Source organism: Canis aureus, chromosome 30, assembly GCF_053574225.1.
Source record: "Canis aureus isolate CA01 chromosome 30, VMU_Caureus_v.1.0, whole genome shotgun sequence".
Taxonomy (NCBI): Eukaryota; Metazoa; Chordata; class Mammalia; order Carnivora; family Canidae; genus Canis; species Canis aureus.
Genome location: NC_135640.1, coordinates 33152395 through 33175882, shown reverse-complemented (window position 1 = coordinate 33175882; position 23488 = coordinate 33152395). Strand labels below are relative to the sequence as shown.

At 36.4% G+C, this 23488-nt stretch overlaps 1 protein-coding gene across 6 annotated transcripts in view; it reads right to left on the bottom strand.

The window, feature by feature from the left end:
* Window positions 1–23488, bottom strand: part of ITSN1 (intersectin 1) — a 216032-nt gene that overhangs the window by 84938 nt on the left and 107606 nt on the right. For all 6 annotated transcript variants that reach the window (XR_013368767.1, XM_077879070.1, XM_077879068.1 and 3 more), the window contains exons 12-18: window positions 22187–22449; window positions 19983–20132; window positions 19456–19596; window positions 16113–16200; window positions 15841–15980; window positions 3820–3947; window positions 1048–1277 (exon numbers count right to left, since the gene is read on the bottom strand). Coding sequence is in view for 5 of the 6 variants with exons in the window: in XM_077879070.1 (XP_077735196.1) it covers window positions 1048–1277; window positions 3820–3947; window positions 15841–15980; window positions 16113–16200; window positions 19456–19596; window positions 19983–20132; window positions 22187–22449 (1140 nt within the window). In the remaining variant the exon portion in view is untranslated. The remainder of the gene's footprint in view (window positions 1–1047; window positions 1278–3819; window positions 3948–15840; window positions 15981–16112; window positions 16201–19455; window positions 19597–19982; window positions 20133–22186; window positions 22450–23488) is intronic.

The window sequence follows — 23488 nt, the reverse complement described above, 5'->3', positions numbered from 1 at the left end:
ACATAGTTAGCCACACATCTATTTTCTCTGAAAAGCAGTGAGGGGAAGGTATTATCTTTATGTAGTCTTCAAGTGGATAATGTACAACATTTCCCACTGACCACAGGAAAAAGAAACCCTCATTTTATATGAGGAGGAAACATAAGGAATTTAAACTAATTGCCTAAGATCAAGTCCTGGTGAAATTATTTTCATACCAAAGAAAGCATTAAAACATGTATTTGCCTTGCCAGCCTGGGCTGCAGGTATTTGGATGTGGGGCCCAACTCCAAACCCCACTCCCATCCCTGCCTACTGTGAACAGGAAACAAACCCTATGCAACAGTGTGCTTCTTTCTTTTCTTTCTGCATACCAATAAAAAGCACACTGATGACCAAATAAAATCGATATAATTTGCCATGCAGAGGAAAAGACAATCACTTTCTTCAGCTCAGTCATTTTCTGTGAAGCTGTACAGTATTATACAGCCACACAAGAAATCTCAAAAATACATTCAGGTTGCATCTGATGGAAGAGATCATGTTTTCTAGCATTTTCGAGGTCTTTCACTTATCATGATTTAAAGAGGCCAATTACAATCAAAGGTAAAAAAACAGTCACAGTTTTCAAAAGGTCAAAAACGTGGTTTTATGCAGCATCGGCTAAAGACAGATCAGCGTAGGCAAGGGGAAAAGGAGCCAATTTCCGTGCCTGAAACAGCCCAGTAATTCCCAGAGAAAATTGCAAACTGGAGAAGCAACAGGTTCTTTCCAAATCTGGAATACAGGTTTCTGCATGGGGTTTGGGAAGGACATTCTTGCCACTTTTGTCTGCAAAGGCTCTGGATCCCAGCGTGAGAGGGACCAAAGGCTGGCGTGGTGGTGGAAGATTATACAGGCAGGTCATGAGCTCACAGAATGAGTATCTGCACGACTGAAAAAAGGACACTGGCATTCTCATCCCTCTCTAGGAAAGGAGCCAAGACAGGGCTGCCTAGGTATGGGAATTCCTCAGGACGATCTGGTGGAGAAAACTTATTTGCTACAATGACTTTTGGGTCCTAATACCTGTGGTGGACCAGGGTGCCTGGACAGCTGGCTTGGCTGGCTCTTGATGCTGGTGGAAAAGCCGACTCATCTTGTCTTGCGTGTCCAGTTTGCTTTTTTCCTCACTGTCCTTCTTTTTGACACTCTCTTCCCTTCGGAGTTTTTCTTCATCATGGATCTTCCTTGGCCGCTGATGCTCATCGTCCTGCTGCACATGCTCAATCCACTGCTTGTCCCTCTCCTGAGCTCGTCTGCCAACAAAATGCTTGATTACAGCTAGCAAGCAACGCTGGTTTAACACTGCTACGGGGTCTTTGCACTAAAAAAGCTCCATCTAGTAAATGTGATGCTACACATAGAGGGGATACTGTACTTCAGATGGAGCAATCCGAGTCAATAAAACAAAGGCTCTCAGGGCTCCGATTCTGAGTGAGATGAAATCACAGGACTCAGAAAAACAGAAGATTTCTGATGTATTTTACCAAGTGGTTACAAGAATAACAAAAAGATTTCTCGATGATAAAACTGGTATTTCACTGCAAAAAACCCATAACACACAGGAACAAACGAGATAAGAGAGCTCAGCCAAATAAACACACATGTAGCTCCCCAAAGCTGAACGTAAAAGCAACAGATTTGTCTGAACCCTTTAGGTAGCGGCCATCGATATTAGACAATAGTCTCTGTGCATTTCTCTGAATCTGACAACTTTGTGTTTATCAAAATAGCTGATGCAAAAGGACAAGTGCAATTAAATCTAGGCCCTGAAATCTAAGACGACCTCAACCTGAAACCCACAGGACAAGACTGGGGATGATTTTTCTCTTTTCTGCATGGCAGTCTATAAAATCAGTAAACATTTTAAAGAAACTCACGTGCAAAAGGGATACAATGATAGTAATAACTAGTCCCTCCTCAGACATTAACTCCATTACCCTTCACGCCAGGGGGCCAGGTCCTATTAATGTCCCCATTTTTACATGGGAAAAAAATGAGGCAGAGATATTAAAAGGCTTGTCCAAGGTCACACGACCACACTTGCCTGGGGTTCAATCCCAGGCAGCCCGGCTCTAGGCTCCACACCCTGAACTGCTATCCTGTGACATGGCCAACGCACAGAGGTCATCTCCTGGAATTAGAAAACTGCCAAAGGAATATAATATAAACAAATAAAACTTGTATTTGCCATTTAAAAAATATTATATTTATTTCTATCCTGTATGAATGTGAAAATTTAGCGGTAAAATTCTTAACTTACATCTTTCACATTTTACTTACTTTCAAAACATCTCTTAAGAAAGCACAAAAAAATTTTTTGAAGGAGTCCCCTACCTATGTTGTCATTCATAACAACAATAAAAACACAATAGATTTTGCTTAATATTTGCTACTAATAAAAGTCATCATGTATAGTGTATAACCATGTAATTTCTGAAATTAATTTTGGGGTACTATTCATATGATCATAAGCAGGACATTTACCCTTGTTGTACTATAATATTTTGTGTTGATTTCTTCTCCATAGAAATGTTAATGCTCAATATGAATAACCAAAGCATCTAATCAATTTTGAAGATACAAAAAGGATGGAGTTGGGGTTTTAATCAGCGTATCTAAGAAGTGAATCCTCAAATCATATCCCAAGAAAACCATAAAATAGTCCTCTAAGTTGGTTAGAGACCCTACCCACCTGTCCACTGGTAAACTGTGTGGGTTCACTTATACAGGGATATTTGACAGTACAGTACTGTGAAAGTATGTTCTCTTCCTTATGATTTAAACATTTGCCTTCTCCAGCTTACCTTATTATAACAGCACAGTATATAACACACGTAACATACAAAATATTTGTTAATCGCCTGTTTATGTTATATGTAGGCTTCCCTTTAATCAACAGTAGGCTATCCGTAGTTAAGTTTTAGGGGAGTCAAAAGTTATATTGAGATTTCCAACTAATTGCGGGGGCGAGGAGTCTGTGCCCCTAACCTCCTTGTCGTTCAAGGGTCAACCGTACTACATACACCCACAACAAAAGGAGCTCAGCCCACTAAAGGCAAGGACTAACCTAAAGTATGTTTCTTCATTTTTTATTCTAATTCCAGTAACCAATTTTTACAATTTATAGTGTAAAACTGAAATATTTGGTCATTTTTGTTCCCTGGAGTCGAAATTAATTGAAATTTAAAAAGCAAGTATCCAGTAACAAAATCAGACACACCGAAAGTTAACAAATAAATTGCTCTGACTTACTACAAAGAGTTACAAAACAGCAAACTACAAACACAAATATTCAAACACAAAAAAATGTGTATCCTAAACAGCAGCAAATTTTCTCCTTTTGTGCTCAAGTTCAATTTGCAGTTGAAGAAAAGAAGAAAGAAGTTGGAGTGGCACACTGTAGTCCTACTGGAGGAACCCTGTGTGGCGAGTGCTCAGGAGCTTTGATTTCAAACCCAGCGCTTGGACAGCCACTGTTATGAAAAGGCTGTGAACTGGAAACGTATTTTGGTCATTGGCATGCAAATGAGCAGACCAAGTGTCCTAATTTCCCTGTATAATTCCATTTATCTACTCAGTAGTAGCTTGGGAGAGCTCTGGAAACTAACCAAAAACTTCAGGGGATACTTATTATATATGCAAAGATTTATATATCCACATATTTGTGCTTGCATACACACACACACACCAAAGAGTAAAGGCTCTTTCTGGTCAGTAGGTACTTGCAGAAGCCCAGAAAGAACAATAAACAAAGTTCCTTCCAGATGGGCCTATAATCCACTGGAAAAGACTCACCTTTGGGCTTCTTCTTTTTGTTTTTCTAATTCTATGGTTTTTCGCTCTTGTTCTTTCTGTTTCAGACGTTCGGCCTCTATGGACTTTTGTTTCTGGAGTTGTTGCTTACTATGTATTTCTCTTAGTTCCTATAAACAATCAGGAAACAGTTCATGTAATGACACAGGGTGATAGTCATTTCCACCATTTATCAGTATGCAACATTTTCATAGAGAGGAAGTCTAAGGCATTTAGGAAACTAACATCTCAGATTTTAAACATGTTAACTTGGAAAACTGAAATCACTCTCCATTTTGACATGACTGCACTCTAAGAGCTGTTCCAGATTATATTTTATTTTAGTGAGTCATAAAAACATTACACCATTTTCCATTACATGCTTTAGAAGGAACTTGCTAGCGAAGGGTATTAGAGAAGCTACACTGGTTCAAGACTCGGCAACAGAAATGGACTTAACCAGTTTTAAGGGATGGTGATGATCATCAGTAAAACCTCGAGGTATTTCTGATAAGGAATCAACACCAGCCTCCGCTGGCTTGGAAAATGCACACACCTCTTCACATGCTGCCTCCATTAAAACCTCACCTTCTTATGCTATGCTGCCTTAGAACATCCCTCTGCTTCACAACTTTGTTCCTACCAGATTGTTTTCCTTCAAACCACACCCCTTCCAGAGCATCTTCTCTTGCTAAATCCAAGTGTGAAGCTGTCGACCTCACCAGACTAACCCTTCAATTGGGTTGAAAATAAATGCGGTAATAGTATGATCACCACCTTGGACCAAACTTCCTCATTTGGTATCAGCCCCCAGGAAAAACAATTTCCTTAGCAAACTACTAAAAATAAAATGCATCTTATGATATTTAAAGTACTCAAGTCAGAAGTTTAAATACCCTAAAATGTGAGGAATAAAGAAATGCCTGTTGAGGGGGAACCCTCGATTCCATGTAGAAACCCAATGGTCAATAACAGATTCAGGTACTGAGACTCCTCTTGCTCGTGTCAACAATAAATCAGATGCATCAGTATCCAATAGAGCCAAGGATGCATTTCATTTTTTTTTCCCTCTGTGTGCATTTCCAGTTGACTACTTCATCTAAGTAACTAGGGCTAGTCCCCTGAGGTGGTAGCCCGGGTCTTTTTGGTGAGACATGAGAACTAAGTAAGGTCTGCCCCATCTTCTTCATCCTGTTCACTGGTTAAGTCCAAATGGGTAGGTTTCCTCCTGCTTTAAATTCCTACCTTTAGATTCATTCAGAGATTGAACAAAGGTAAAGCATTGTCTATAGAAGATCAGTGTTTTGTTTTGTTTTGTTTTTTTTTAAAGATTTACTTATTTATTCATGACTGAGAGAGAGGCAGAGACACAAGCAGAGGGAGAAACAGGCTCCATACAAGGATCCTGATGTGGGACTCGATCCAGGGACTCTGGGATCACACCCTGAGCCAAAGGCAGATGCTCAACCACTGAGCCACCCAGGTACCCAGAAGATCAGTGTTAAAATGCACTTATTCCTAGAGAAAAGCCCAATGGGTTAGGCTAACCTTTTTCTGCTAGCTAGACTGTCCTCAGGATAAAGAAAGAACGCATGGACAAATGTTTTATAAACCAGAAATGACTGAGAGGTGCTAAAAGGGATCAGTGAGACACAAGAGAAAGTTTTTGGAGACCAGGAGGTTATGGGGAGATGGTACTGAGGGTGCTGGGGGAACACCTAGAGGGAAGTAGCACTGTTAAAACTGGGAAGAAAGGAAGAGATTTCAGTAGGGAGCCCAGCAGATGAGACTGGGAATATCTAGGAAGGATGCAGGAGAAAGAAGCAACTCTGTAATGCACAAACTGGTGGACTATTCCCTACGGCAGCAGCCCTGACAACATGACTTAGATTTGGTATCTTAGAGACAAATGGAAAAAACGGGCCACTTCCTATTAGAGTAATCTGTACTCTTGGCTCAAGTTAGTATCTCCATGTGAAAAGGAAAACTGCAGTGGAGTGTAAATCAATCTCTAAAGTCCTATGAGAGGGACTCAAAAGTTGGATCCTGCACAGACAGCAATGGCCCAACTCCATTGTTAGCCCAATGGCTGAGTAAAAAGGGACTGAAGCATTTACATTTTTTATTTTAAAACTTCATCTTCAATTGCAGAAAATTCTTAAATGGGTTCAAGAGAATAATTTATAGCAATAGACAAGAATCAAAGGGTACGGAACCAGGAAGGAAGAAACCTGGATTCTAGTCTCAGGTTCCTGACACAGGCCAACAGCTGAATCCGAGCAGATGACTGTTAGGTTTTCTTCTTGCTTTAAGATCTGTTATATTCTCAGACACTGCTGACCACATAAAAAATCAGTTCTTATTTATTTCAGTGTCTTTTATTAAGGGCTTTATTCTTCTCACAGGAATAAACCAAAAAGGGTAACTAGTAAGCAAAATAACTGAGCTGAAATTAAATACAAAGAAGTATGAAATGGCAGGGGAAAAGTAACATTTTAGTTTGATATTCAGGAGCCTGGTTATACATTACAATAGAAAAGCTATTACTTTATATGGGAAAAATGTATTTCTAGGCAGAGTGATATTCAAAATATTTAACAACAGGTACAACATAAACACTGCCAGTTAGAATGACTGCTGCCCATGATGCACCAATGCACCCATGAAAAATGGTTTTTTGTTTTACCAAAGAATTACAATGCACATTTCCATTCTATACTGGGTTCTAGTGATTGAATGTTAACTTACAGACTGATAATTACCAGATACAAAGTCAAGACAGATAGGAGTAAAGCTAGTAATGTTTTGGGAGGCCCAATAAAATAAAAGGCAATAGGAAGTGAATTTAAAGAATCTATAGAGGGGTGCCTGGGTGGCTCAGTCAGTTAAGCTTCTGGGTTTGGCTTGGGTCATGATCCCAGGGTCCTGGCTCCCTGTTCAGTAGGGTGGGGCTGGGGCGGGGCGGGGGGGGGGGGTTGTGTGGAGTCTGCCTCTCTCTCTTCTCTCTCTCTCAAATAAAATCTTTATAAAAATAAAGAATCCAGAGAAAAAAATCATGCTAATAAGACAGTTTTAAAAAACAATTTTTTAAAAAAATTTATCAAACCTACATGAAGGAAGATATTTTAAAATTCTAAAAACACATTTATTTTTGAGTACAGTAGCATGAGAGGGCAGGCTAAACCCATCACTGAACTGTATAAATAAGTTGCAGCTTCAAGTGCCTCCAAGGAACTGGAACTTGCAGGAGCAATAAAATACACAGATGTCAAATAAGGTAACGGAAAGCCCTGGCATCTCATGATCTAAATTTGTGGACTGCAAAGTGTTTCTACCATTTCCTTCATCCAATCCAAACACTTTTGAGTACACAATTGTAAGAAAATCAAGATGCTACAAATAGGCAAACATTCCAGGTCTTCCTCTCTCATCTGGGACTTGGGAATTTAAGATGGCATGAACCAAGATAGAGCAGAAAATTCATGATTCCTAAGCTTGATAACTTTTTCTTGAAAGTTGAACTTCTAGATAGGCAATCTATAGAATGAAGGAATGTGTACTAAAGATGAGTCAACGACTTGTCTTTCCAAGCATGACGAGAGCCCTGTGGAGAGCAGAGTATCTTTCTATAGGGGGCAGGCAGCTGAACTGCTCAGTCATTCCTTTTCAGTGTTGTTTAAGAAACTCAAGTGCAATCATGGCTATTTAAAAGTACCCTTTTAATTGCTTCAGGGAAAAATTTCTAAGGAGACAAGGAAAGCTGACGTCATTAAATTATTTTTTTTTTGGGAAATGACAGAACCATTGGGAGAAGTAGCTATGTAAAGCTTCACGACATGAGTTGGTGGCCAACCTCATCCAAGTGACCTTGCATGCTCTATTCCTGTCACAGTCCTTTCTTTATCATAACTAAGATAAAAATAGAACAAAAAAGAAATTACTGACAACCAAAATTCATTATCTCACTTGTGGCTCTTACTAAAATTATTTTTTTCTATAATCAATAACCCTGTAGTCACATTTTTGTAGGTTTAATATTTATCTAGCAATAAGTTACTGAATATACAACTTTGTTGATTTTTCTTCTGTGAGTTCTACTCAATGATCTGAGATGTTTTACCTAGGTATAGTGCACGGTAATTTGATATTATCTCCTAATAGAGCATAAATACCTTTCTTAATAAAGAAGAAATAATTAAACATGCATTGAAGAAGTTTTAGCTTTGTGTTACAAATATATAAGAAAAAGAGAACTATAGAATGTGTAGTGTATATAAATTAAAATGATACCAATAATATGTCACCAATAGTATCTATAGAATTCTAAAGATATCTATAGAATATAAATAATAGTATATAATATACATAATATATTATGTATGCAAACATATATAGTACATAATATCTACATAATATATTATATATACACCTATATATACTATATAATAATATCTATAGAATTTTAGGATGTAACAAAGTTTCCTCACCAGGGGCTAGCAATAAGTTTTGGATCTGGAAACACTATGAGATAGTATGCAAACTGACCTATATGGGCATTTGTCTAGCAAAGAAGGCTCAGAGTTTTTATTGGATTCTGAAAAGGGTCTTTGATCAAACACAGGTCTTTGATCAAACACAGGTCTTTGATCAAACACAGAAGATAACTGGCAAATAAAGATTGTGCCATGTATTAGCAAAGATAAATGAAAATAAGCTTGTTTTTAACATTCTTCCTTCAGCTCAGGGGGAAACATCCCTTATTTCCCCTAAAGAATTAAGATATTTGTACTATAAAACATCTTTGGACATCCTATGGCAAACAGCCAAAGCATTTCAAAAGCAATATGCTGAACGAATTGAATACTCCAGAAGATTCAACTTTTTTTGCCCTGAGAAACATGGCTCACTTTCAAATTTACTAATGACAGTTGTTCTATTGCTATGCAAGGGGCACAGAATCACTTGACTTAAAAACTGTGACTCTTTCTCCTTTATTTGGACTTAAGGACACTCAAAAATAGATGTATTATGTAAAGTGATAGTAACTGAAATACAGAGACATATCCAGCTGAACTGGGATTCCTTTTCATAAACAAACATTACTTTACATAAATGCTTCTGAAGAAACAAAAAATTAACTAGCAATAGGGACCTTGGAAAGGCTAGTAGTTAATGGAAATTTACTGCTAATTCAGTCATTTAATTTTTTTGAAGGATCAGGGCTTCTCGCTTTTGCCTCAGGCTATCTCTTGGAAATGTGAGACAAAATAAATACACCCTAATTACTTAAAATTCATGAACTCAACATTTTAAATCAAAATAAAGCTGTTTAGGATACATTTCTTAGGTTTATAATAATCTTCATTCTATTAATATGAAATGGACCTAGGCAATTGATCTAGATGCCAGTATCAAAAATTTCAAGTGTTTGTTTTGCCTCAACCTAATACCTACAGAAAGTCAAAAGCAGAAGTGCTTATATAAATATGTCACTTTATTTCTCACCCAGGGGTATTATGTAGCACACAATATCAGAATTTTTAAAAAGCCTTTTGAGTCTTAAGATACAGTTTTAAAATATCCCAATTAAATGGATGTGAAACAAAGCCATTAAAGAATGCCAATCAACAAGCCCAGTGAGGACAGAGGAACTTGTACCTACATGAAAAATCCTGAAAAGTATTTCAAAACATTGAAACTGTACCCAAATCAAAGTAAACTGATATTCTATTCATCACAAAATTATAAAATGTATTCACTCTTAATGCGTTATAATGGGTGGAATACAAAAATATATATATATTGAGTTATTTAAATTCTGAGGAGGGGTATATTAAGGGGTATATTAATGTTTAAAAACACATTTAAATATTATTCTAAATCTGAAATCATTATTCAACCAAATAGGAATTCCAGTTGCCCATGGCACAATTGGCAGTCCATCTAACATAAGTGCTACAGGAGAGCCAACGAGGAATGTATTGGGGTGTGTGTGTGTGTGTGTGTGTGTGTGTGTGTGTGTGTGTATGTGTGTGAACTGGTGAGGAGACAGGTGGACAGAGAGGGGAGAAGAGCTTGAAAATCCTGTCCTCTCTGTAGGAAGAGCTATTTAAGAAATTCACCCACACCTCCCAAGAGGCTCTGGTATTTACCCTGCTGTTACCAAGAAGAGAAAACAGACTCCATTTTGTCCTGAAAATCCGAGTTTCCCCAAAATGTCTCAGCTTTATTTTATAAATCAAGATCTCATTAATTTAAATGCAGGTTATTCTAAAGGATAAAATGGTCAAAGGCTCCGGCTAAACAAGAGAATAAAAAAAGAAAATGTTTTTTCAAAAGATTGAATTCTGCCTTTTTCCCTTTCCCAAATCACCTTTGGTTAAATATATGTTTTTTAAACCTCAAAAGAAAAGCCCACACTCTAAAAAATGCTTCAACCAACCAACCAAGCCTATGGGTGCGGCCTAGAGTCTGGTATATACAACACCTGTTAATTATTTTGAGTCTTGGGCATGTTCAAATTCTTTTTCTTTCTTTCTTTTTTTTTTTTTAAAGATTTTTTTATTTATTCATGAGAGACACAGAGAAAGAGGCAGAGACTAGGCAGAGGGAGAAATCAGGCTCCCCGAGGAACTTGATCCCAGGACCCTGGATTACACCCTGAGTCAAAGGCAGATGATGCTCAAACCGCTGAGCCACCCAGACGTCCCTAATTATTTTACTATATTCAAGGAATCTACATAAAGTTCCCACAATCACAAGTACACTGAATGAGAGTTTTATTACTTCTGTGCTGAGCAGGTCTTTTGAAAAGGATCACATAGGTAAAAGGAAAATTTAATCATGAACAAAATCAGGGAGCGAACCATGAAACAGCCAAACATTATTCTACTAATATGAGAAAGAACTGCTGTTATTTTATTTGAGTTTACACTGATTTCTCTTGCTGTCTCTGTATCTCCTCTTTCTGGATTTCCCTCATTGTTTCCCCTCACATGCCTTTTTTTCCTGACTTCTCATTCTGTTCTGCAGCTCATTCTCCAGCTCTTTTCTTTATTCCCCTGGTTGCTAAACATTTTGCTTTTCACTGCCTTCATAATGAATGAGCCTGCCATGAAAGCAAGTATTTGAAACCAAGAGCATAAAAGCCTTAGTTTAAGCCAAAAGCCTTATTTACTCTAACTGGCATTCTCATTTCAACATCAATTCAGTTCTTAGGAGCAATTTTTAAGACAGGTATCATACAGGCAGAATTTATATCTCTAACAGCCTCTTGTGTCTAATGTAAGAAGCCTGATTTCCCAAGAATATTTAAAAAATACAATTCTGAATTCTCAATTAGTCCGAACCCCTCAATTTTGCTAAGAAATAAAATACTCTCCACTTTCAGAATAGTATTACTGACTATAATACTGTCTCCCATTGGATGGAAATATGCACAAAGACCCAAATCATGGCTGAGTTTTGTCTTTCAACATTTTGCAGCCAAGTGGCAAATTCAATGACCTAAAGGACTTGCTAGAAAGATAAGACTACAGTATACACAGTACCTTACCCAGCTGGTCGTTCAGAGCTTTCACCACCACACACACAATTTGTCAAGAGCAAAGATTCACTCATACTCCATGATTTACAATAACTATTCATTGACTTTGACAAAGAAGGCTTACCCCTTCGTGGTAAGCTCTCTCTTAGACACTGAGCACTCATCCATGTGGGGGAACTATAACACAGAGCTGGAGAAGGTTCATCATTCTTAATCTGAGAAGGATGTGCATTGCCTGAGTATGACATGGAGACCTTTAGAAAAGACTCTAAGTGGATGACGCAGCCCAGGAGAACTGCCTGGCAATGCAACACTGCCTCCTCCATTGCCACCGACTAGAAGGAAGAAATGCTCCAATGAGACACCATTCACATTAGGACTTGTCCAGTACACAATGACTAGACAGGAACTATCAAGGACTCAAGCTTTTCAACATAAAATACAACGTCTAGCCTCTCTGAATGTTGGATTCTCTCATTTGGCACACACCTGAAGCCTTGAAAACTATTAACTTACATCATGTTGCTGCTCTGTATCACAGTTAAGATGTAAAAATATGGAGTATTAGGCTGTCAGTGCCAAAGAAAACTGGTACAGTAACTATTAACATTGCCGAAGGCAAGAAGTCTTCTATTTGAAAAGTCTCTATCAGTAATGTTATTTGACACTTGCTAGAACCATAATTTTATATCTATAGGTAAAGTACTGTATGTAAGAAAAACAATGATCGGAATGTCTCTATATGCCCTTTAGGCACATACCTTCTTCAAAAAATGTTAAAAGTTCTTGATTTTCATGTAAAATGAAGTAAAAAGGAAAAGTCACAGAAAATAATGTTAAATTGATGTTTCTAGAAAATGAATATGAGAGGACTACTGATTTCTTAGTACGAGAAAATATCTGCATACAGAATACATTTGAAAAGCAGAGAAGTCTGGTAAACAAATGTGATTCACTGAATTAAAACTGCTTTAAGAAGTACTAATTCTCGTTAGCAATAATTACAGAAAAAATCAATTATTCATGGCTAAATCACTGGTCAAATACTTCTTTTGATCATGAAAAAGCTGAAATTCACTGTTCACATAAAAGGCAGCATAAATATAAAAGTGGCTAACCAGGGCATTTCTAGCACAAGAGAGTCCGTATCTCAGTGTGCTACAATTTCTAACCCCCACTTACCGCCCCCAAGCCCTTTCCTACCGCCTTAGCAAAGCAAAGTATATTTGCTGCATTGAGATTCCTCTGCTGCTTTTCTCAAGTAATTCTTGGCTTACAGTGATAAATTCGAAAGATAGTTATGTCCAGGGATTATTTTGGGAATATATAAATATTACATCTATTAGGTAAATATCTATTAAAATACCTGGAAAAAGCATTGTGTGAAAGGAAAGAATGAGACCTCAATTTCTATGAGATCAGATAAACTCCAGAGACCTTACTTACATCTAATATCCCTGAATCTGGAGCTATTTAAAACACGACTGTGATTGTAAATATGCTTTATGTTCTCAAAATGTTGCTATCTTTATGAAACATACACCTGTTAACTGACTGCAAAAGTAATTATTTTTTCCTCTTTAATTAATGACTGGAGAATTTCCATCATTGGTTAACAGGTCTTGTGTCAGGAAGCAGAATGTAATTCTTCCTGAAGTGAAGAAAAAGGAGAGACTCCTAAAAGAAGAATGAATCTGAACAAGCCACGTGTTAGAAAGGACTAAATCAGATGGTACGTCTTTTAAAAAAAAAAAAAAAAAAGGAAAAAATGATAAGATGTACCTACTCTCTAAACTCTTCTACGTTCAAGAAAATAAATACATTTAAGCCATTCTGATCACAGTCTTATACTCCAGAAACTGAGCTAAAGCAGGGTGCTAGGATTCCTTATGGGACCTTCTAAGTAAGGGACTAGACATGACTTTGACTTTGCATCAAAGGAAGTGAGTAACTTATTGCAAGTAGTTGTGTATCAAAGCTTCCAATAGAGACTGGTTTTTTTGTTAAATGGAATCCTCATTTGTGGAGCTAGCCATTGAATACAGGTTTAATTTCCTGGTCAACTAATTTTAAAATTCTGCATGCCATAGGGTACTTCTCCAGTGTTATCCTACTAGCTGATAATGAGTGAATTATACTCTTTCTCTAGGGGAACAATCTACATGAATATAAAACAAAACTGCTAAGTCCTTTTTCTTCTATATTCTCCAGCTGGTTTCCTTCTGGGAGGGGGAGATTTTGGATATAGCGAGTTCACACCATCAGATAAGACGTGTGAAATGACTGGACAATCGCCAAGGTTTCACTCCCAGCAAGGCAGAAGTAATTTTTGCATCATTAGTGTGAATGCTGTAAAGGCACTGTTGTACCAAGAGAGGCACTGAAGAAACCCCAGGGGTCAGAATGCGGGCTCTCCTGGTCTATGTCATCATACAAGAATTATAGTTACTAATGAACATGTGCTCTAAATTCAGGGGAGAAATGCTCCCTATTTTCCAACACAACCACACCAAAGAAAAGTAGGCAGGAGACACTCAAGAGACGAAATCTTAAATCTGCCTCTAGAGTTGTCTCGATCAAATTATAAATCTTTTGATGCTTCAATTTAACCGTTTCTGTTTTGGTTTCACTAGGTAAGAGAGGAATATTAGAAATAATAACTATAAGGCAATACAATGTATTTGTTAAGGCCTCCAAATCGGTTGTTTATACAATAAAGCTCTACTGCCTTGTAATTCTTTACTCTCTACATTAAATTTGAAGTTAATAATGGAAAACCAAAATAAAAATGAAGACAGAAAGCCAGGTTCTTATTTACAAATAAGCGTATTAGGGAAAAGGAATAAAGTAAAAGGAAGGGCTGACGTTGTGTCACTAACACTCAAGGCAGCATCGGTCAATGACACACAGTAAGAGGGACTCACGCCACCTCCCTGCAGGGTGTTCTGTTTGGCAATGGCAACAGCACTCCAATAGGCCAAAACAATCCATAAATAGGCCAGACACTTGGGAAAAATCACCCACTGCAGTGTCATCCTCTAATATATGAACTTTGTTTTCGGGAGTTAAATTGCAAGAAAAAGGAATCTTCAGATTAAGGCAGAAATCTGGATGACTGTCTGGGTTCAGAAGAGACCCAAATATTTTAACACTGTGTGCTCCAAGAGACTCTTTTTTTTTTCCCCCAAGAGACTCTTAAAATGCACTGTTAATCATATTCTTTTTGCTTGAAAGAGTGATAAGTCACAGTGAGAGTTAAAGTGAGCTCTTTTATTGTGTTTATTGTAGAGACAGAGAACTCACAGCGCTACTTCCAGTACTTCTCATATAATCATATATGTACAAATATGGGATGTACATATAATACCCCACACACACACGCTGTATAAGAATGAAAGCAAAGAAAAACACTAAGTTAGCTCCAATAATATGTCCCCTAGGAGCACTTGCCTGGCATTGTATAACTGAGAAAAGTTCATTACCTATCACTCTAAGAAAAAAAAAAGCAAAAATACCTCAAACTCAGATGTCTGAACAGTTTGGCCTCGAATCTCAATTCAAATGCCAACTAAAAATCATGAATGTGGTTTCTAATTTTTTCCTATTTTTAATATTAAAGGAGTTTTCCTTTTTCCAGTGCCAAAAGCAAAATTAGCTAGAGTTAAGTATAAAGGATTTTTGAGATGGAAAAAGAAAATGAGTATTTAAAGAAAAGTATGAAGTCCATTTCTTATAAGAACATAACTGATTAACAACTCCAATATTCACTTAAATCTACAGTACATGCTCATAGTAGGAAATTAACTGCTTACGCTCTGGCTTTTTTGTAAGAGCTAACGGTCTTACGATGATAAAGTTGTGAAGTTAAATCAAAGGCACCAAACCCAAAGGAGGCTATCATAAGCACTTTTACATTCCCTAAGAGCTTTGGCATGTTCCTGAATTTTACCATGTATATGTGACAAAACCATACACCACTTTTGCCACAGAGACACAAGCAATTAATGCATTAAACTATACAATTTTAAAATATGAGGTAATAAAATAAAGATGTGCATTTGAGGAAAATCTTGAAGATAAGAAGTGGCTGAAAAATTCTTAGTTTTAAAAAAGAAAAAATCCTTTTTTGGTAGTCTTCGAAGAACAAACGGCCTAGCTTTTGGACTTCAACTTGATTAGTTATCAACAGATGAAAGGATGGAGATGTATAAAAATGTGATTCGGGTTAAAGACAGATGTCGTGTGGGGGGCCGCTCACTCAGCTTTAATTTACAGATACCAAACTCATCCTTAGATGTTAAAGAGAAAAATGCAATATAGATTGTATAATATTCATCTGTAGTATTAAGGCTTGTAAGAAGGCTGACAAACCAGCATCATAAATTTTTCTCCCTGGAATTAAGTATCAACTAATCATCTGGCCAGTTGGAAAAGTTACAAGGGTAGGACATATATGTAGGGACACACAGAACAGTTACCTTCAGCTGATTATTGAAAATATCAATCTCCTGTAGTTTTGATCTGGTTTCTTTCTCAACTTCATCCAGTTGATCTCGTAGCTGCTGCCGAGCTAGTTCTTTTGCTTCTAACGCTCTTTTGAGTGTAAGCAGTGAATCTCCTATTTTAGAAAAACATTGCAAGATAAGAGAGGCAAACGGGCAGTGAAGAAAAATGTAATCTTCTCATTTCACCGAAGGAAATTCTTGCCAGTAGAAAAGGAAAAGACCAACTTTAAAAAGAAAACACGTACTGTGCAAACTGTTCTGTTGAACTTGTTTTAATTGGTCATTGAGTATCTGCTTTTCTGGAATAAGTCTTCCAAGCATTTGCTGGGCTTCCTAGGAGAGAGGAAGGAAAACAACAATGAACTGACAGGGAAAACGAGCATGTCTACGTTCCACATCCGGGCAAACGTAAGTCAGTATTCTCGTCCCTCAAAGACGCATCTAATCTCACCCCAAATCCTATATAGAAACTGCATTTAATCACCAGTCAGGGCAGCTCTTGCTTTCTTGCCAAGCAATTAACTATTTGCCAAATGCTTTTCACTGAAATAAAGTTAAGACAGTTATAGCTCTCTTGAGGTTTTGTAAATTTTTGTTGACTTACTGCCTATTTATAAAGCTTTAGAAATGTACTTTAAGTACAATTCAGCAGAGAAAATGAAAAGCAATGATCTCTCCTTTGCACTGGGATCAAATGTAAATGCAGTGACTCTGTTAGTGGAAAAGGACTCCATAGTTTGAATAGGAACTACTCTGAACTTTGTAACCTGAATTACAATTCTCAACACTGAATTAGGTTTACCATATGCCTAAAGATAGAAATCAAGAAGAGATTTCTAACAATAGGATCTTGGCTCCCATATATGTTTTTCTACCACCAAGGATGGATGTACAATTTTAAACAGGTATACAAAAGTCCTGAACCAACTATTTCTTAACTGATATAAGAAGAAAACTAACCTGCACACTGTAAAAGGCTATTTGGAGTTTTCATGGATGACCTCTCAAAGCACTATTTGCTTACAAGTTTACCTGATATTATCCTATATAGTTTCTATACGTTTCAGTAAAATGACAACCTTTCCAGCACAAAGTAACAAATATATGACTTTCATTTTTAACTTGGTTTAAAAAAAAATCTCATTAAGGAGGTCACTTGTGATGAGCATTGGGTATGTTATATGTAAGTGATGAATCACTAAATCTTACATCTGAAACTAATAAGCATTGTATGTTAACAAAGTGGAATTTCAATAAAAACTTGAAAAAAACTCTATGCATTGATTTTTGGTTTGAGAAAATAAAAATGCCTTAGTTGACAAAACAGAATATACAGTTCAGATGGTTTTCCCAAGAAGGCCCAGACAACTGAGCTTCTCCTATTCTCCTCCCTAAATTAAGGAAAGGCCCCTTACCCAATTCCAAAGTTTCTTTCTTGAACCAAGACAATGACACATCCAGAAAAAGCCTAGTCCATATACTGAGACTGTTTTATTTATATAAACATCACTTTTAAATGCCAACCTAAATTCCTAAAAAAGTCATAAGCAAATATGAAGGGCCACCTGACTCATCTGCATAGCAAATATTTGCTAATAACAGTAAAGAAGGGGAATCAATATCTCATAGCCTATGATATACCAGGCCCTCCTGAAATCATTTATTATTTTTCACTTTACTATTTTTTCAGGGACCCTGATTTGTATTTTATTACCAATAAATGAACACACTAAGTGTCAATCTTAAATAATAAAAATGTGTTTGGTCACAGAGCATTCAGTGAGATAATAAATAAACATGTGGCCTCATTCCTACATTTTCCAAGAGAGTATTTTATGAAACTTCTCATAGTTAATGAAAGACATATAAAAAAAAGTTATCATATAGAAAAATAGACTTTTAAAAGGTACATGTACTTTTTAATATGTTTAAACAATTTCTAGCAGTGAACATCTGATACTATTTACATTATATATCATATCCTAGTATCTCAAATTGATTAGGTCTTCAAAGTACATGAAACAATAACTGAGAGAACTGGAAGGAAAAAGGAAAAATTTACAATGATAGAGATATCAAAACTCCTCTCGCTGCAGCTGGAAGAGGTCACAAAATCAGTAAAGATGTAGAAAACACAAAAAACACGATGAATCAATTTGCTGTAATTGACGTTTATGGAACATTCCACCCAACTACAACAGAGTATATATTCTTTACAAATGCACATAAAATATTCACCAACACAGATCATATGCTAAGCCATAAAACAAGTCTCAGTAAACTTAAAAAGATTAAGAAGAATTGAAATCATACAGAGTATGCTCACAGCTCATAACATACATCAGAAATCAGTAAGATATCTGGAAAACAATCAAAATATTTGGAAACTAATAGCATAATTCTAAATAACCCATCAAAGAAGAAATGACCATGAAAATAAAAAAAAGATTTTGAACTGAATGGATATGAAAAGACATTAAAAATTTCTGTAATATGGCTATATGACAATGCTTAGAAGGAATTTTGTATCTGGGGACGCCTGGGTGGCCCAGTGTTTGAGCATCTGCCTTTGGCTCAGAGCGTGATTCTGGGGTCCGGGATCAAGTCCCACATTGGGCTCCTTGCATGGAGCCTGCTTCTCCCTCTGCCTGTGACCCTGCCTCTCTCTGTGTTTCTCATGGATAAATAAATAAACTCTTAAAAAAAAAAAGTAGATATATATCTTAAAATGTTACATCAGAAATGAAAAACTATTTTTTACATCATGAATAGGTGAAGTGGGTCATAATTTTTTTTTGCCCTGCATGTACCAAGATGTGTTAGTTTTTTCTCTGTCTTGTTTGTATGGTGATTTATGTTGGTTGAAATTTGAATGTTAAGCCAACCTTTTATTCCTAAAATAAGCCATACTTGGTCATGGTGTTTTACCATTTACAAAAATATTTTACTTGATTCAATATGCTATTATTATCTTTTAATTTAAATTCTTGAAAGATACTGGTTTATAGTTTTCTTGTAATGTTCTTACCTAGTTTTGGTATCGGGGTAATAAATAAGAAATTAGTATTCCTTCCTCCTCTATTTTCTAAAAATGTTTGTGTTGAAATGGCACTATTTCCTTAAAGTTTTCATTCATCAGTGAAGCCATCTGGGCCTGGAGGCTTTTTTGTGGTACGACTTTTAACTGCAAAATGTATTTAATAGATATACAAGTATTATTCAGATTTTCTGTTTCTTCTTGAGCCTGATGATTTGTATCTTTCAGTGAATTTTTTCATTTCATCTAAGTTGTCAGATTTATTTGTATCAAGTTGTTTACAATACTCCCTTAATTTTTTGCAAGTCTACAGTATCTGTAGCGATGTCAGTTCTTACATTTCTTATAATGGGAATTTGCATCTTCTCTCCCTCTTCAACTTTTCCCCGCTCTTTCTCCTTTTCCCTCCTCCTCTTCTCCATCAATCTAGCCAGAATTTTATTAGTTTCCATGTATATGTAAATGCTGGACACTTGTAGGGATAAACGAATGGAATGAATTGGAGGAAAAGCAGGTAAGCCTAAGAGCAGTTAAGGAATGTATTTTCTCACCTGTAATTGTTGCTGTAGATGGGTGATTTCAGCAATTCTCAACTCTCTGGATTTATTTGTACTCTCAATTTCTTGCCGTTGGGTGGTCAATCGACACCTGATATCTTGAAGTTTTCCTTCTAGTTGATGCTTTTTATCATTCTTTAACAAATGAAAAATAATTACTATTATTATTATTACCATTTCTAATGGTTCAGTGTTAGTAGACAACTGACCCTTGAACAACACAAGTTAGAATTGCATGGGTCCACTTACATGTGGATTTTTTTCAAGAAATAACCGTACAGTCCTGTAAATGTGTCTACTTTTCTTTATCAGTTTCTTAACATGTTCTTTCCTCTAACTTCCTTTACTTTAAAGATACATATAACATATGTGTTAAGTAACTGGTCCATAGCACACTACTAATAGTTTTGTTTGAGGGGAGTCAAAAGTTAAGAGTTTTGACTACAGGGGATCTGTGCCCATGATCCCTGTGTTGTTCAAGGGTCAACCATATTCCCAGAGCATAATCAAACATCACTCACAAGAGCTTCTAATTCAAATTCTAGAGTCTTCTTCTTTGCTTTCAGTACAACTATGTCTTCTTGTTCTTTGTTTCTCTGATTGAGTAGCTCTTGTCTTCGATTTCGTTCCCATTCCAGTTGCCGCTGTCTTTCAAGTTCTCTCTTTGCAGCCTGTGGCATTGGCAAACAGACAACTGACTAACATTTTAGTCCTTACATTATACAACGTCTCCTAATAAACATAACATCTAGTAAGGCCTTACTTTTAGAGATAAAATGGTACATGCTACAAAAGCTTCTATTACAAAATAGTAAAACAAAATTTATACAAATCTAGTATTTCTTCTATGGGGAAAAAAAAGAATATTGAGAAAAGCTATTTAGTTAGGTGAGACCAGGAAAGATTCATTTCATCATTAGAATTCGATTGTTTATGCCTTCAAGAATGCTTGATGTGACTAAAATAAAAAAACAAAGAACAAAACAAAAAAATCCTGTTCTTTCTTATTTATTGACTCGTAAAGACCAAGAAAAATATCTTTAATGCAGTAAAGTATACCAAAACCCCAGGACAAAAACCAAAAGCAAAAAGTACCCCCAGCCAAAAACACCTTCTATCAAATGAGAAATTACTTATCTCAAGTTTTAAAAGTTTGTTGCTTCCCTACCCCCCCATCATGTTTTTTTTTTTAAACACCACATAAGCTTCCACAATTTCTGTAGTAATGTCCGCTCTTTTGAAAGCTGACTCTGATGGCTGCTGGGTAAAGTACATGTCCAAAGCCATCTAGCACTCTATTGTAATTGCTTCATATGTACTGGTCCTCCAACTACCCTTTGGGCCTAGAAGGAAAAGGTGGAGTACCTATTCACCAGTACTCTAGGAAGTACCAATGTGTAGCTTATGGTGAATGACTATTAAGTAATTCTGAATAAATACTCTAAAGTGTCTTTAAACAAAACAAAACAAAAAACATTAAGGGTAGGTGGTCTGTCTTTTGGCTATCCATTCTGGAAGTTAAAACCCTGTTAGTATCCATATGCATTTGCTTGAATTAAAGGAGGCTTACTGTTCTAAGTTTTCTGAGGCAATAACAGTAAATGAAACCAAAGTATTGTGTTTTTATAAAGAAAAATCTTCCATATGTAAAATATATTTCATTCACACAAAAGAATAATGGCACTGCATCTGCAGCAAAATGCTAGAACTGGAAATTCAGGTAAAAGATTAGCTTAGCCCCTCTCCAGGTATGACACCAAATTTATGAAGCCTTCCATCAAATATAGTGAACATATTTTTTTTAAGTAGAAAAAAGAGGCACAGAACAATGTAATTAGTATGATACTATTACAAGGGTTAAAAATAATTGCACCACTAAAAAAAAAAAAAAATTGCACCAAACCCCCAATCTCTCCACTATATAACCTTTTATATTTCTATATACATATATAAATGCAGAAAAAAAAATCTGAAAAATTCTTAACTGATATCAGTGGTTTGTTACAAGACTATGTTATCAAAAGCTGGAGCTTAGCAACATTATTCATAATAAAAAAACATTATTCATAATCGTTCAAAAAAGGAGAAAACAACTCAAACGTCCATAAGCTGATAAATGGATAAATATAATTTGGAACATCTGTGTAATAGAATATTATTAGGTCATAAAAAGGAATAAGGTAATGATTCATGCTACATCTTGGGACTTGGGAACATGCTAAGTGGAAACCAGACACAAAAGGTCATATATTACATGATTCCATTTATATGAAATGTCCACAAAACAGGCAAACCTACACAGGTGGAAAGTAAATGAGTGGCTTTGAGGGCAGGAGAAGAGGGGAATAGAGAGTAACTGCTTTATGAGTAAGAAATTTCTTCTTGGGGGATGCTTGGGTGGTTCAGTGGTTGAACGTCTGCGTGTGGCTCAGGTCGAGTCCCGCATCAAGCTCCCTGCAGGGAGCCTACTTCTCCCTCTGCCTATGTCTCTGCATCTCTCTGTGTCTCTCATGAATAAATAAATAAATTTTTTTTAAAAATTTCTTTTTGGGGTGAGGAAAATGCTCTGGAATTAGTGGTTATGGTCCCACAACTTTGTGAATATACTCAAACCACTGAACTACAGCAAAAAAAGACCATATTAATATATTAATATTACTTGAATAATTAAGAAGGAGACCAGAGCACACACGCTAATTGTGGGCTTGGCTCTACAGTTGCTTACCTCTCGTCTCTCAATTTCTTTCCTCCTCTCCTCTTCTCTCTGACGTTCTAGCTCCCGTTGCTTTTCCAGTTGTTTCTCCAACTCCAGTTGCCTTTTGCGCTCTTGCTCCTGGCGCTCCCGCTCTTTCCGTTCTTGCTCTGCACGTTCAAGCTGTGCCAGGCGCTCTTGCTCTTTGCGCTGCTGCTCCAAGAGCGCTTGTCTCCGTTTCTCGAGTTCCAGATTGCCACGTTCAAAATTCTCACGCTTCTTATCTTCAAAGGTTACTTTAAAACAAGAAGCAGAAAAACTTTGAAAAGTCAGGATTTTCAACATACTATTTTCTAAGGAAAAATTCATTCAATGGCACATTTGAAATTTGTAGTAAAAACAAACCTGAACTGAAGCTTCCGTACTGTCTGGGCCCTTAGGAATAAGCACTATGTCACCAAAAAACTTTAATTTTTTGATACAAAAAAACTTTTAGAACCAATAACTTAATTCAGTAAAGCTGCAGGACACAAAATCAAAATATGAAATTGGTTGCATTTCTATATACTCATAATGAACTATCAGAAGGAGAAATTAAGAAAACAGTCCCCTTTACACAATGGCATAAAAAAGAATACCTAGGAATAAATTTAACCCAGACCTGCACACTGAAAATTATAAGACACTGATGGAAGAAACTGAAGACATAATTAAATGAAAAAGTATTCCATGATCAGAATTGGATTGGAAGAATTAATATTATTAAACAAGCAAGCTCTAAATTCAATGCTGTTCCTATCAAAATTCCAATGGCATTTTTCATAGAGCTTAAATAATTTTCAAAAGTATATGGAACCACAAAAGACAACAAATAGCCAAAGCAGTCTTGAGAGAAAGAAGAACAAACTCAGAGCTATCATGCTCCCTGACTTCAAACTATACTGCAAAGCTACAGTAATTGAAACAGTATTATTGGCATAAAAACAGACACAGATCAATGGAACGGAACAGAGAGCCCAGAAACAAACCCACAATTAAATGGTCAATTAATTTACAACAAATAAGCCAAGAATATACAATAGGAAAAGAAAAGTCTTTGCAGTAAGTGGTGCTACTAGACAACCGCCACATGCAAAACAATGACACTGGACCACTTTCTTCTCACACCAGACAAAAAAATGAGCTCAAAACAGATTAAAGAGCTGAATGTTAGACCTAAACCACAAAACTTGTAGAAGAAAACATAGGCAGAAAGCTCACTGACAGTGCTCATGGAACACTGCTTTTTGGAACTGACTCCAAGGGAGTAGTAACATTGAAAGTAAAAATAAACAT